At 44.6% G+C, this 15,259-nt stretch overlaps 1 protein-coding gene across 1 annotated transcript in view; it reads left to right on the plus strand.

The window, feature by feature from the left end:
* The window catches only part of MANBA (mannosidase beta), a 94,246-nt gene that overhangs the window by 38,555 nt on the left and 40,432 nt on the right, over window positions 1-15,259 (plus strand). The window contains exons 4-5 of the mRNA XM_068231552.1: window positions 6,390-6,557; window positions 8,308-8,431. Coding sequence (XP_068087653.1) covers window positions 6,390-6,557; window positions 8,308-8,431 — 292 coding nt within the window. The remainder of the gene's footprint in view (window positions 1-6,389; window positions 6,558-8,307; window positions 8,432-15,259) is intronic.

A 15,259-nucleotide genomic window follows, 5' to 3' on the forward strand; every position in this document is an offset into this window, starting at 1 on the left:
ATAAATGGATCAAATGTCCCAAATTGGATGCTGCGTTAGCGAAATATTCAAAAGATTCAAATTTCTCATTAGAGGACGCAGGGACCCTGAAAGACCCGATGGATAAAAGAGTGGAGGGTCTCCTTAAAAAAGCTTGGGAGTCAGCAGTTTTTGGGTTCCTTCCTGGGATTTCAGCCACGTGTATATCTCGCAATCTGAGAAATTGGACGGACAATTTGATTTCTCTGATTGAAAAAGGGGCTCCTCCCAAAGATTATGCGGCCTCTTTGCCAGTGGTTCTCAGAGCGGTTGCCTTTTTTGGCGGACGCAATTACTGAGATGGTTCGTATCACAGCGCGCACTACTGCACTTATTAATTCTGCCAGAAGGGTGATATGGCTGAAAACCTGGGAGAGGGTCTTAACTTCTAAAAATAGATTATGCTCTATTCCTTTTGAAGGTAATCTTCTCTTTGGAACAGAATTAGATAATATTTTATCTCGTTCTGCGGAGAAGGGGAAACAGTTTCCTAATAAAAAGAAGGTCTTTAAAGGTAAAAGACCCTTTGTAGCCAAGAAGACGGCTAGTGATCAGAGTTCATGGCCTAATAAAAATCGGACTGTGCAGAGGAAGTGGTCCTTTCCGAAAGGTAAAGGGAAAGGAGGCTTCACGCTCGGGAATTCCAATCCTACAAAACAGAACAAATGACGTTCTACCAGTGGGGGGCAGAATAAGTTTTTTTTCTGACAGAATGGGAAAAATTAGGACCCGATCCTTTTTGTTTTTCAAATTATAAAACGGGGTTACCGTCTTCAATTTTCTGTTCTGTTTATCTCGATAGATCTTCAGGACGCGTATCTGCACATACCGATTTTTTTTTTTTTTTTTTTTTTTTTTCAGGTCATATTTAAGGTTTGCGATCCGAGACCAGTTCCGGATTCGCCATTTTCAGTTTCAAGCTCTACCTTTCGGCATTGCAACAGCTCCTCGGATTTTCACAAAGGTGCTGGCCGAGGTGATGAAGGAGCTAAGATTGCAGGGTATTTCAATTGTCCCTTATTTGGACGATCTCCTAGTGTTCGCACAAACAGAAGACTTAATTCTGGCACACAGGGAGATCGTTATATCGACCCTGACTCGGGTAGGTTGGATCATAAATTATGCCAAGTCAGCTTTGATCCCTGCTCGGAGAATTACCTTTTTAGGATACCAGATAGACTCCAGGTCACAGAAAATGTTTCTACCTCAGGAGAAGGTTCTGAAAATCCAGATAGAGGTGGAGAAAGTGTTGGGGTTGGAGGAGTGCTCACTTCGACAAATTATGAAACTTCTGGGTCTTTTCACAGCCGCAATTCCGGCTGTTGTATGGGCTCAGTCTCACGGCAGACTGTTACAAAGTGTTCTACTGACAAATTGGGACAAATCCCAGGGTTCTCTGGATCTTCGAATTGCCATTCCAGACCCAGTGAAGGTCACTCTAGGGTGGTGGCTAAAGCAGGAAAATTTACAGGCGGGGAGATGGTGGAGACAATCGAACCCGATAAAAATGTTCACAGATGCGAGTTCATGGGGCTGGGGGGCAACAGCTCTGCGGCAACACGCTCAGGGTTCCTGGTCCCAGACCATAAAAATAAAATCGTTCAATTTCAGAGAACTGAGGGCGGTTTGGGAGGCACTTCTAGCATTTCAACAAATGCTTAAAGGAAATCATGTGTTATTTTTTTCCGACAATATTACGACATTGGCTTATCTGGCGAAACAGGGAGGGACAAGGTCCAGAGACCTTATGTCCCTATCCTCAGAAATCTCCAGTTGGGTAGAGCTCAGGATTCTATCTCTATCTGCAGTTCATATAAGAGGAGTGTTAAATCAGGAGGCGGATTTTTTGAGTCGTCGGAAAATAAGTCAGTCGGAATGGAGTCTCCATCCGGAGGTTTATCGTGCGGTCTCAGAGATTTTTGGCACGCCAGAGATAGACCTCTTTGCAGCCCCAGAGAATGCAAAGGCGGGTCGGTTTTTCTCCCTGCACAGGAGCTCAGGATCTCTGGGATTGGACGCACTCAGTCTCCCATGGCAATACAACCTATGTTATGCCTTTCCTCCATTAGCTCTAATACCTCAGGTTCTGATAAAGTTACAAAAAGAAAAGGCGAGGTTGATCCTACTAGCCCCCATGTGGCCAAAAAGACCTTGGTATGCAACCCTGTTGAGGTTATCGGAGAGACCTCCGTTTTCCCCTCCCGATACGACACAACCTGTTGAGGCAGGGGCCTCTGAGTCATCCCAAGCCCCAGTTATTCAAACTGGCAGCTTGGATCCTGAAAGGGTGATTCTAAGGAAGAAGGGTATTTCAGAGAAGGTTATTGAAACACTCATGAAGTGTAGGAAGCCAGTAACTCAGAGAATGTATCGGAAAGTTTGGAAGGTTTTTTTATCATGGTGTACTACAAAAAACAAAGATTGGAACCGGACTAGTTCAGTCCTGGATTTCCTACATGATGGGTTTGAGATGAAGCTGGCACCTAGTACTCTTAAGGTACAATGCTCGGCACTGTCTATCTTATTAGATAGGCACCTAGCTCAGGAAGAACTAGTAAGGATTTTTTTCAAGGCTATTCAAAGATCTACCCCAGTTAGACAAAAGATTTTTCCCCAATGGGATTTATCCTTGGTTCTCAATTGTCTCATGAGGCCCTCTTTTGAACCTATTGATGAGATTGACGTTCAGCTCCTTTCCTTCAAATTAGCGTTTCTGATAGCTATCACATCAGCCAGGAGGTTGGGAGACCTACAAGCATTATCGATTAAGGACCCTTTTTTGGTTATATGTCCAGATAGTATTCGTTTAAGATTAGACCCAGCTTATAGTCCGAAAGTTTCTTCGGAGTTTCATCGCTCCCAGGAGATTATTTTGCCTTCCTTTTGTGATAAAGCTTCAAATGACAAAGAAAATGAGTTTCATTGTTTAGATGCAAGACGCACTCTTTTGTCATATCTGACTAGGACTAGAGAGTTTAGGAAGTCGAGTAATATGTTTATACTATATACAGGTAAAAATAGGGGGCAACAGGCATCAAAACAAACCATTGCTAGATGGATTAGGCAAACTATAATCTTAGCCTATCAGACTAGTAACTGTCCAGTACCTACCAACATTAAGGCCCATTCCACACGTTCCTTGTCCACATCCTGGGCTGAGAGAGCAGGGGCAACTATACAACAGATCTGTCAAGCGGCAACCTGTTCGACAGCATCCACGTTTATCAAACATTACAGAGTGGATGTATTATCTCAGCAGGATCAGTCGTTTGGCAGAAAGGTGCTCCAAGCAGTTGTCCCTCCCTAGGTGAGACTTTTTTTTTCTAAAAAGACTTCTTGCCTAGCTCTCCTGTTGTCCCGGATGACGGTTAGAGAAATACTCCTATTAGACCTACCGGTAATGGAGTTTCTAAGCGTCTTCCGGGACAACGTCTATAACCCAGCCCTAGCTGGGGACACCTTTCTATTTTTTCTATCTTAGTTGAATGAGCACTGATGGGTGTCTATTTTTTTTTCTGCTATCTTAATTTCCGGTGGTTTCTAGTAGGTTCTACTTGTAGATGCACTGAGGAATGAGGGTGGGCGGGGGCTTTTAATGCTATCTTGATTGATCGTTTCCCAAGATCCGGAGGGACCGGATCTCCTGTTGTCCCGGAAGACGCTTAGAAACTCCATTACCGGTAGGTCTAATAGGAGTATTTCCCGGGCGGTAAGACCTGGCATTCCTGAAGCGGTTCTGTTGTCTGTTCTGTTGGGGTCCTACGCATCTTCTCTGTTTACGGTCATGAAGGATAAGCCCTGATTTCCAACCAGTGACTCTCGTGATGGCATTATCCATGCGCTCTCCAAAAGGATTTCTCCCATCAAAAGGAATTTTGCACCAGTTCTGTTTTAAATTTGTGTCAGCTGACCAAGATCTTAGCCACAAAGCTCTCCTGGTTGTTATCACATAAAACATCGATCTGGCCGTAGATCGGATGATATCTACTGCCGCTTCCCCTAGGAAGTCTGCTGATAGCTTGAATTCTTGGAGAGAGTTGATTAGTGTTTCCTTATCTGCATCCTCAGCAGGTATCAGTCCAAGCATGTATGGCCTTAGCCACAGAGGTTAATGCTACTGCCGGCTTTAATGCTCCACCTGAGATGGTGTATGATTTCTTCATGTCCATGTTCATCTTTCTGTCAATGACATCCCGGAAAGAAATAGCATCCTCTAAAGGCAATGTTACGTGCTTTGCCAGTCTGATAACAGATGCGTCAACTGGTGCGTTATCTAAAGTAAGTACTTTCTTTTCAGGGAGAGGGTACAGTTTTGAAAGTCTGTCACTTCATGGAATTCTTTTCTCCGCCTTTTCCCATTCTTCCGGGATAATATCCTGGATTCACTCATAATTGGAAAAGGCATGCATGATTTTTTAAGAGGTTTGTAATATGTTTTCTTCTTCCTGTCGTCAGTTGATTCGCCTTCAGAATCATCTTCCCATTCAATGGCTTGTCTTACAGCATTTACGAATGTCTCCACTAGAGCAAAATTGAAACCAACCTCCGCATCCTCTACCGGTGAGTCTTCCCGTCGCGAAGTAGACGGGATGGGTTCAGTAGTTGGTATTGGCTGGGGTAGGTTTGCGATATTCCGCCATTGAGTCCTGTACTGCTTGTTTGATCCAATGTGAGACTTCAATCGGTAGCTGGTGATCACGTGGCATCTGACTGAAGCAATCACTGCACACTAACTTTCCCGGTAGTGTCACTTCACCACATGCCCAACAATTTTTTGAGGGTCGTTTATGATGTCTCTTTGGTGATCCACTCTGAGCATTTCTTCCTTTTAGCAGAGCCTGATCGATCCTGGGAGCATGATGTTGAAGGCTGATTTGATGATGCTGTTGCAGGGCTGTCAGGAGACATGAATACACATGTCCTTAAAACCTTCGCACTCTTTTATACCTAAAGAAAAAACCTACCTTGAGCACCCCTACCTGACAAGCTGAGGCTGATCTGTGCCGGGCATAATAGGGTCCATATCTGCCTGCGACATGCTGTGAAAAAAAACAGCAATGAGTGTGTGTAGTTGGCTGCGGCAAAGGAGGTAAGAAAAAATATTTTAGTGAGGCAAAACTGTTGCTCACCAACCTTTCCGGAGAAATGCACACCAAATGCAAAACCAAGTAGCAGGGATCGGCCACCGCAGAGTCCAAGCAGAATTTCGGCAAACGACGCCGATCCCCGCCATCTTGGTAACTTAAATAGGCTTTCAGGGCCTTCCCTGTAAGCCTCTCCACCACCCTGCGCTGGCTCCGAGGCCTGGAACACAGAGAACGCTCCTTAGTTCCTACTTCCGGTCGCGAGGAGCGCAACCGGAAGTGACGTCACCAAGCTGTTCCGATAGCAGACTGCAGTGCCAGAACGTATAGCGCCGGCGCCACACACAGCGATATGGTCACCCAGCCCATGCCAGCTATTAGCCAGCTAAGATAAGGCATATACATACAAAAAGAAGAATTTATCTTCTTACCTGTCAGCCCCGACTTGTATAGCCTGAGGGCCCCCAAGACCAGCAGAACGGGGCAGCATACAAGACTCTATTAGAGCCAACTGCTACACCAGGAGAGGCTGAACCTTAACCTCCCCAGCGTTCAATTTCCCCAGGATTTCTGTGCAAACAGTCAAAAAATGTATTTTTAAAACTTTTTTTTTTCCTGTAACTTGCCAAAATGTGTCAAGCAAGGGTCTAGTATACAGTGCAGGAGAGTATTGATGTGTATACATGTTTATACCGTTCACAGCATGTTTTTTTGAACGGACATTTCTGTCCATACCGCTAGGGAGGTTAATGAGAGTAGGGGTGCATGCAGATCAGAAACTAGAGAACTTGTCGAGGCAAGGACGAAAACAATAGACAGGGTGGAGTTAGCCTACCTTTAATTTGTACTAGATACCTGTCCTATGGTGTTAGGGCGCGGGGCCAGTACCCATAGGTGCTGCCATGGAGGCATAAGGAAAAGGGGATGTGCCCTTAAATAAGGGATTAAAAAAAACCCTCTTGCTCAGTGCAATGATAGTAAATCTGATTCCTCCCATGCTGCATGAGGCACTTTTTCATCACCACACTGACTGGGTAAAATGATTTTTTTTTCCCTCTCTTTTGCCTCTCCTTCCTGTTTTCCTCATAACACACTTTTTCTTTTTGTTTTTGTAAAAACAAATTTTTGTAAAAAAAAAAAAAAAAGTTCCTCTTTCAGCAACCCCAGTAGGACTGTAGGCTTTTACTAGTCCAGATTTGCTGCATAACTTGTTTATACTCTGGAGATACCTTTTGTAAATCGGGCAGAATGTATATCATGACTGACACATATTCTTTGTCATTACAGGTAATTGATATCACAAAAATCGTGTCTCAGAAAAATTATGTTGAGATTAAATTTCAGTCTGCTGTTGAGTGGGCAAAAGAAAAGAGCAATAATCATTCTTATGCTGTACCCCCTAACTGCCCTCCAAAAGTACAGAAAGGGGAGTGTCATGTCAACTTCATAAGAAAGGTGAGGAATGTGCAGTTGTGTCAATTTACAGTGACTTCCTTTGACGCATGCAACTTTATTACACTACTGGATTAAGCTGGACGTTGTTCCTCTTGTATGCGCAGTGACAGCAGCATTTAAATAGCTGAACATCGATTTAAAATGAACACAAGTCACTTTCATGGTGAATAACTGACATGGCCCTATTTAACGCCTCTATAGTGCAGAGAGAGAAATTAACTCTTTGCGACTGGCACTGCAGTTTATAATCCATTACTAATTTGCATACTACAGAATTTTGACACCCTTTATTCTCACCTAGCTCATTTTAAAACCTGAGTGAATGGAGTTAAAGAGGAATTCTGGACAGTGTTACAACATGTTCCAGCCATATGTGTGTATAGTTATGATGAGATAGATGTGTATGTACAGTGCCTAGCACACAAATAACTAGGCTGTGTTCCTTTTTTTCTGTGCCTGAAATAGTTAAATATCATGTATGTAAGTGGATGATTCAGACAGGAAGTGACTACAGTGTGACCCTCACTGATAAGAAATTCCAACAATAAAACACTTTCCTAGCAGAAAATGGCTTCTGAGAGCAAGAAAGAGATAAAAAGGGGAACATTTTATCAGTGAGGGTCACACTGTAGTCACTTCCTGTCTGAGTCAGGTCTGAGTCACTTACATACCTGGTATTTAACTCTTTCAGGCAGAGAAAGACAAAAAGGAACACAGCATAGTTATTTGTGTGCTAGGCACTGTACATACACATGTCTATCTCATCTGATTTTTGGACCTAAATCAGTCGTATATATCGATCGGACATGCTAGGAAATCTCGGGCAGACATGGTTGATCAGGTGCACGACGGTAACAGTGCGATTATCGCATGTGACGAAAGTGACAGCACCCCCGGGCACTGTCCCTCCCAAATGTTATATGTGCCCGTACATTAAAAATACCTGACACGCCGCTTGCTAGCGTCCGCCCTTCTTCAGCATTTGGGTCTCGCGTGACTCCCGGCATGTGGGGTGTGTGTATGTGTGCGTGAGTCGCACGCGTTCATGCCCCTGGTGCTATAATGCCGGGAGCCACGTGGGGTGCCAATGCGGAAGTACAGGGGGGAGCAGACAGGTAAGGTATTTTAATGCTTGGGCACTGGGGACACACATAACATTTGGAAGGGTGATGAGGAGGCACCACAAGACCGATTATCAAAAGTTTTCATGCTGAAATTTACCAGGAATCTGCCTGTGGTGTATGGGCAGCCAGCAGATCTCTCTCTGATCTGATCTAATCAGAGATCGATCTGTCTCTAGGTTGATCAGCTGCCATATGCCTTGATAGATGGGCACCTTAAGGATGCATTCGATCAGTTTGATCAACTGACAGATGTGCAAAGCTCTGATTTCCTGTGATTGCTTACTGCTTCCTACTCCCCCCCCCCCCCCCACCTTTTTTGCATTCCAATATTTATGCAGTAAGATCTAGAATACCACCCAGCCAGCTAAAAATGTAGAAAATTGGTGGAACTAAACTGTCGGAAACAGGAGAAAGGATAAAAATCTTAAAATCTTCCTCTTCTGGTGTCAATCTATCCTCAAGTTATTTCACTAACACTGCTCATCCATAAGGAAAAACAATCTATGGAAGTTTTTTTTTTTATATGTGCAATTCCATGTAAATTATTGTCTCCAGTTGTGTTTGTGCTGAACTTTACATTTCAAGCATGCAGTACTTGTGACAAAATGATCCTTTTTATGTGGCAGAATCAGTGCTCCTTCAGCTGGGATTGGGGCCCTTCCTTCCCCACCCAGGGCATCTGGAGAGATATTAGGATTGAAGCTTATAATCTTATTAATATGGACCGCATTTCATACATGACAGTTTTTGGTAAGTATTAACGGTAAGAATTGGACATATTAGGTAGGAATCAAAATCCATGAAATGAAAGCTCAAGCCAATAGCTGAACACTCGAAAAATTACAAGACATCGACTGTATCTTGTTAGTAACCTTGTCGTGAAGGCAGTTTGTAGAGGAATGTTTCCTGGTTGCAGTGTTCACTCTCTAGCTATAATATCTTTGAAAATAGGAAGTCTACACACAATGTGTAAACTCTGTATGTGTTCCCGCTACATGACTCAAAGTTGTGTTTTACAGTACCACACCGGGGGCAAACCCAGGGTTTTCGAAGGGGTATGGGGTTCCTGAAAGGTCGCCCTCAGCCACGCAAAATACAGTATAATAATGATAGGACAGCATGCTGGGTACACACAATGCAATTTCCCGACCGACAACGGGATTGATTAGGAGCAGTCTGGATACAGATAATGTCAGCCAACATTGCTAATGAAGGGGAAAGTGAAGCATTCACACAGCAGGGAACAGGGTTGGGTTCATACCTGACATACCTGAGTTCCTTAGAGCTGCTCCATGCTGCGTACACACATTGGTGCTCCGTGCTCTGTACACACGCTGCTGCTACATCCAAAGTCAACTGTAGCAGGGAAAGAAAGGGGGTGGTGTTGTCAGCTGCAGGATACCTGCAGCTATTCTGGTGTCTCAACTTGTGCCTGTCCCCAGACACTGCACTGGTCTGAGGGGGGATTTTTGGCAGCTGTAATACCCCCCTGCGTTTGCCTATGCACACCTGTCAAAGATTGGTGGGGTACATCCAGAGCAAACAGCCAGAGAAGCATGTGCAGAATACCTCTGTCTACATGTAGATTGCCATCTTGACCTGCATTTAAACAATTGTTTTCTATAAGAAGCACGAGTTTTCAATTCTTGCAATGATCTAGTATGACCCAAGCAGGAGGTACAAATACCCTTCCATCAAAGAGCAGACAATTTGTAATGAGTCCAGACCATATTTGTAGGGCTGCTAGTGATCCCAGGTGACCACCACCTTGTAATGCCTTAGCAAAGCAAGCCCTGAGTTCCTTGTCCTTTATCAGAATTAAGAGAGTTGTACACATTATAGTCTTACTAACAACTGGGCACTGGGTATGGATAAATATGACTGAATATACATTAGGAAAGGAGTAATTTTAATGGTTTGCTTAAAGGGGGAACCTGAAGTGAGTCTGCCATATTAATTTCCTTTTATACAATACAAGCTGCCTGGCAGTCCTGATGATCTTTGGCTGCAGTAGCGTCTGAAAACGCCTGAAGCAAGCGTGCAGCTAATCTAGTCAGACTTCAGTCGGAGCATCTGATCTGCATGCTTGTTCAGGGTTCATGGCTTCAATTAGGCAGAAGGTCAGCAGGACAGCCTGGCAGTTTGCTTTGTTTAAAAGGAAATGCGTATGTTGGCCTCCATATTCCTCTCACTTCAGGTGTGCTTTGAATGTTCCAAGACTGCAACATGTCAGGCATCTGGTATTGTTTAAGAGAAATTAAATATGGCACCCTCCTTATCACTCTAAGTTCAGGTGTGCTTTAAATGGAATCAATTTAACCACTTCAGCCCACAGGTGTTTTCACCTCCAGGACAGAAACATTTTTCCCATCAGCACTCCCCCCTTTCATTGGCCAATAACTTTATTACTACTTATCACACGTAAATGATTTTGAAAGGTATTAATTTTTTTCCTCAGATCTGTGGTGTGTGTACTTTAACTTTTCGCTCCCCCCCCCCCCCCCACGTTCATTCAAGTTCTTTGTTCTTTGTTAGGAATAGACATGGCCCCTTGATCGGGGTCATGTCCACTCATTACAGGCACTGTAATGAAGCCTTGCTTCTTTTCCCAGATCGCCGAAACGGAAGTGCTGCTGGGTCCGAGCAGTGGGCGCACCCGCCGCCTAACTACCTGAAGACCGATCCACGCCGGTGGGCGTTGCCACAGCCCCAGGACCGCCTAACGCTAATTCATGTCCTGGACCCGGCTACTGAAGGTCGCGCGCACGGTGTGCACGCGCGCATCTCCTTCTCAGTTGACGGAGCTCCGCCCTGTCTTCAGCCGCTCGGGAGACTGTTAGACGGCGTGGTCGCTGTCTATTTACTCAGTACAGTGCTGTGATCAGCAGCAGCGCTGTACAAGGGACAGCGGTGTGACATGGCTGTCCCCCTGGGGCACAAAAGAGCGATCGGCAGTGATAGGCTGGCTGGGGGAGGCAGCAGAAAAGTTTTTTTTCTTTTATAAACAGACACTATAAATATTTATATTAAAAAATATAAACTGGGAGGGTGATCAGACACCACCAACAGAGAGCTCTGTTGGTGGGGAGGAAAAAAGGGGGTAATCACTAGTGTGCTGTGTTGTGCGGCCCTGCAGCGAGGCCTTAAAGCTGCAGTGGTCCTTTTTAGTAAAAAATTAGCCTGGTCTTTAGGGGGGTTTAGCATTGTGGTCCCGAAGTGGTTAAAGGGAACCTAAACTGAGAAGGAAATGGATTTTTTCTTTTAAAATAATACCAATTGCCTGACTCTCCTGCTGATCCTGCTAATGAAGGCCTGTTCACACATACAGTAAATTCTGGCGTATCTTCTTTTTACCCTTGGAAATCTTCTGAAAAGTCGGGAGTTGTCTTATACGCCGGGTGTCTTAGAAGCCGGGTGATACACGATGCTGATACGTGATGCGCATACAGGACATGCTGATGTTTACGTGATGTGTATATGCGACATGCTGATTAATTACCGGGTACTGGAGATTCTGCGGTCGCCACATATGCTGGAGGGGAGCTCATAGCTCAAGCCGCAAGGTCTGGGATGCCCAGGGTATGGAAGAAAGTGGTCGAGCTGTGCCCATAAAACACTCTTCTTCCACCCGTCTGGCCCGCCCTATCCTGTTACCGCCTCTCAGCTGCTGAGGACTGTAGTGAAGACGCGCAGGCAAGCATGTGCAAGATCTGAGAGACGGAGAAGAAAGTAAACATGATACAAGGGCGGGCCAGGCGCATGAAAGGCGTGTTTTAAGGTGCACAGAGCAATCTATTCTTCCAGACCACTCTGATAAACAGGGAGACCTGTAGAGCTGACCAATCCGCTTATGGAGAGGGAAAGTTGACCAGTCCAACCAGTCAATCGGCTATATACTGTTATATACTGGGTACCAGGGGAGTAGCAATAGGGGTTGCAGAGGTTGTGACCGCATCGGTGCCCTTGGGCCAGAGGGGCCCCGAAGGGTCCTCCCTCAACTACAGTATTAACTCTCTATTGGTCCTGTGCTCAACATAATCACTTCTATGGATACTTTGAATATTGGTAATCCATCCCCTTTTTGCACCTCTGACTCTGTAGTTGCCATAGGCAGATTTTGGTGCGCCGTATCAATTATGTATAGATTGCTTGGGTGGCTCCATTGTAAAACTTGCTTCGGGGCCCACAGCTCCTTAGCTACGCCACTGATGGGTACCGCATACAGCACAGCACCAATATTTGTTCATACATAGCACCAGTATATGTTTTTTAATTTTTTTTTAATTTGGTGTGTATATTTGGCACGTACAGTATATCCCAAACGCTATATTTTAACTGGAAAAGATGGGGGGTCGCCTTATACACCGGAATATACGGTAGCTGAATTGCATGTTCGAATGTAATGTACACTTGAAATATAAATCAAATGGTACTTAAAGAGGAACTGAACCAAAAAAAAAGTCACTAAATTGAGCCTCCTCCTCCCTTTGAAATAAATAGACACAAAACATTTGAGAAGGGCAATATAAAAGTAGATATATTTGTGCAATACAACTATGAATAAAAGAGAATGGCAGGCTCCATCTTGCAACTCTCTCCCTCCATTTTGCAGCTCTCTCTCCATGGGAGGTACAGTCTGATTCTGTGGGCGGTGTTACAGTTGGCGTTAGACATGCCCATTCACGCCCACAGAATGAGATTTGCAGCCCAGTGTCATGAGGTCATCATCAGTCGCCCTGTTACAGGAAAGTGACAGCTGTGGCTTCTGCTGCTGCCCTGCACTATACTGGCACATGCCTTGATAAAGTAGTATTATTTTTTCTCTAACTATGCCTCCTGCAGTATGATATTGTCTGCTTGTCATCCTGTAGCTCTATACACACACACACTCTCTCTCTCTCTCTCTCTCTCTCTCTCTCTCTCTCTCTCTCTCTGTCTCTCTCTCTGTCTCTCTCTCTCTGTCTCTCTCTCTCTGTCTCTCTCTCTGTCTCTGTCTCTCTCTCTCTCTGTCTCTGTCTCTCTCTCTCTCTGTCTCTCTCTCTGTCTCTCTCTCTGTCTCTCTCTGTCTCTCTCTCTCTCTCTCTCTGTCTCTCTCTCTCTCTCTCATTTCAGGAAAACAATTTTTTTGCCAAAAAACAACCCTTTTAGATACACGATCGCTCTCTTTATAAAACCGACCAAATGTCCACTTAAAAAATGACAGGCACGCATATGCTTCACTGATATTATTTCACTCTTGTTAATTGCAGGAAAAAACTTTTTTTTTTTTTGCCGAAAAGCAACCCACAATCTCCCCCTCTCGCTATTAGTTCACATACACACTAATAGAGGTTTGGCGCTTCACAGTGTAAAAAGGACTGTTATATTTTTTTTATTGGATATTTGTTTAGTTTTATATAGAGTTAAGCACTAACAGTGAAGCATATATATGTAGTCATGTTTTTTCTGGGAAAAACGCGTTCAGTCCTTCTTACGCTGTGAAGCGCTTCACTGATATTACTTCACTCTTGCTAATTTCAGTGTAAACATTTTTTTGCCAAAAAGCAACCCTTTTAGATACACAATGGGCTTGATTCACAAAGCCGTGTTAACTGTTTAGCACGGGCGTGCTAAACAGTTAGCACGTAAAGTGTGGCTTGCTGACTTTTGCGCGCGCAAAGTGCCGCGATCGCAGGCAAAAGTCCGCGTTAGCGCGCGCAAAAAAACAGTTAGCACTGCTTTGTGAATCAAGCCCAATGTCCCCCTCTCGTTATCAGTTCACATACACACTAAGAGAGGTTTAGTGCTTCACAGTGTAAGGAGGACTGTTATATTTTTTCAGTGGACATTTGTTTAGTTTTATATAGAGTGAAGCATATAAATGTATTCATTTTTTTCCAGGGAAAAACTTGTTCAGTCCTTTTTACACTGTGAAGCACTATAAGCGTTTTTATGAGCACTTTTTAGCCATCAGAACTTTCTGAAAGCTTTTTAAAAAGGGCTCCCATTGACTTACATTAAAATCGCGATCGCGGTAAAATCGCTCAGAAAAGCGCTTATAGTGTGTCTGAGCCCTTATGCAGAGAAGGGGAGAAATGGTGAGGAGAGAAAAGCTGAAAGAGAAGGAAAATGATAGTTAAGTGACAAGACAATATGCTCTGTACAGCACTGCGAAAGATGGCGCTATATAAATCCTATATAATAATAGGCAACTGTCCCTGCGTCCCGTGCTTTTTGCTACTGCGCATGTGCGCAGCACGGACCCAGCCTCTCACACACAGGAGGACGGGGCCAGGGAGCCGAGAGGGTGGCGTGTGAGCGGACAGCCGGAAGTACGGCGGGCGAGCAGGCAGCCGCGTGAGCGGGCGACAGACGCGCGTGGCTGGGTAAGCGGGCGGCGGACACGCGCGGTGAAAAACAGACCTAGAGCCCGTTTTTAAACCAAGAGTACTTCTGAGTGGTTTTCAAATCGACAGTGATTTGAAAAGCGCTTGGCTAATGTTACCCTATGACTGTGTTCTCACAGTAGCGTAGTGATTTTTTAAAAAAACGCAAACGCACTGTATGTAGCATTTTTTTGGAGTGATTCATTCAAAAATCGCTCTAAAAATCGCACTCACAAATTGCTAGCAATTGCTATTGTGATTTTTACGTGCTCTAGTCCAGAAAGAAGAGGTATAGGGAGAAATTGAGAATAGCCTGAGATGGAGCAGAGATCTTATCTGTATTGCAGACCCACATCACACAGAGGCTACTTGCCTGTAATGTGACTCCCTGCTAGTCACTCACACAAGTCAGAAAGCAGCTCTCCTGGAGTCTAGGGACTGTCAAAAACTTTTCAATTTTGTTTAACACCTTATCCAAACATGCAGTCATAACAATGGGGAGAAACCAGACAGATTTTTGTCCATGGACCCTCCATGCACAGCTCTGCACCATGCTGTCCTCTAATTGCACTTTTATCAGCTAGCCCAGTGTTTCCCATTGCCTTCAGGGCTCGTTTTCACTATAGCGAATCTGCATGCGGATTCGCATAGGCAATGCAAGTGGATGGGGCTGTTTCCACTTGTGCGGCTGCGGGAGCGTTTTTTTGTGCGGCAGAAATCTGCACGGCAGAGCCGTCGGATTTCACGTGTGAGAGGAATGCACGCGAATCGCCGCTAATGCTTTTAATAGGGAAACCGCATGCGGGTTGAGCATGCGGTTTTTGCCGCGAAGTCGCATGCGATTTCGCATAGGTATAATGTTAATTTACACAGGCAGTGACATGGTTAAATTCGCACATACCCTTACCTATGCGGAATCGCATGCGAAATCGCGGCAAAACCGCATGCGATTTCGTCCGCGGTGGAATGCAGGCGATTCCGCAACAGTGGAAACGAGCCCTAAAACAAAGTTAAGTTTCTACAGTCCCTCAGCTGGCTGTCAGGATTTTCTTTTCACAGCGCCTCCTGATGACTCACAGTGTCAATAAACAAAGCTGCAGTACAGTACAGTGTGCTAGCCCTGTAAGCACTAAACTTCTGTATTGGTAGATATAACAATTTTATGAATAATTTAGTTCAAGTAGTTGAATATTTCTCTTATTTATATTTGGAA

This window comes from Hyperolius riggenbachi, chromosome 1 (assembly GCF_040937935.1).
Source record: "Hyperolius riggenbachi isolate aHypRig1 chromosome 1, aHypRig1.pri, whole genome shotgun sequence".
In the NCBI taxonomy this organism is placed as follows: Eukaryota; Metazoa; Chordata; class Amphibia; order Anura; family Hyperoliidae; genus Hyperolius; species Hyperolius riggenbachi.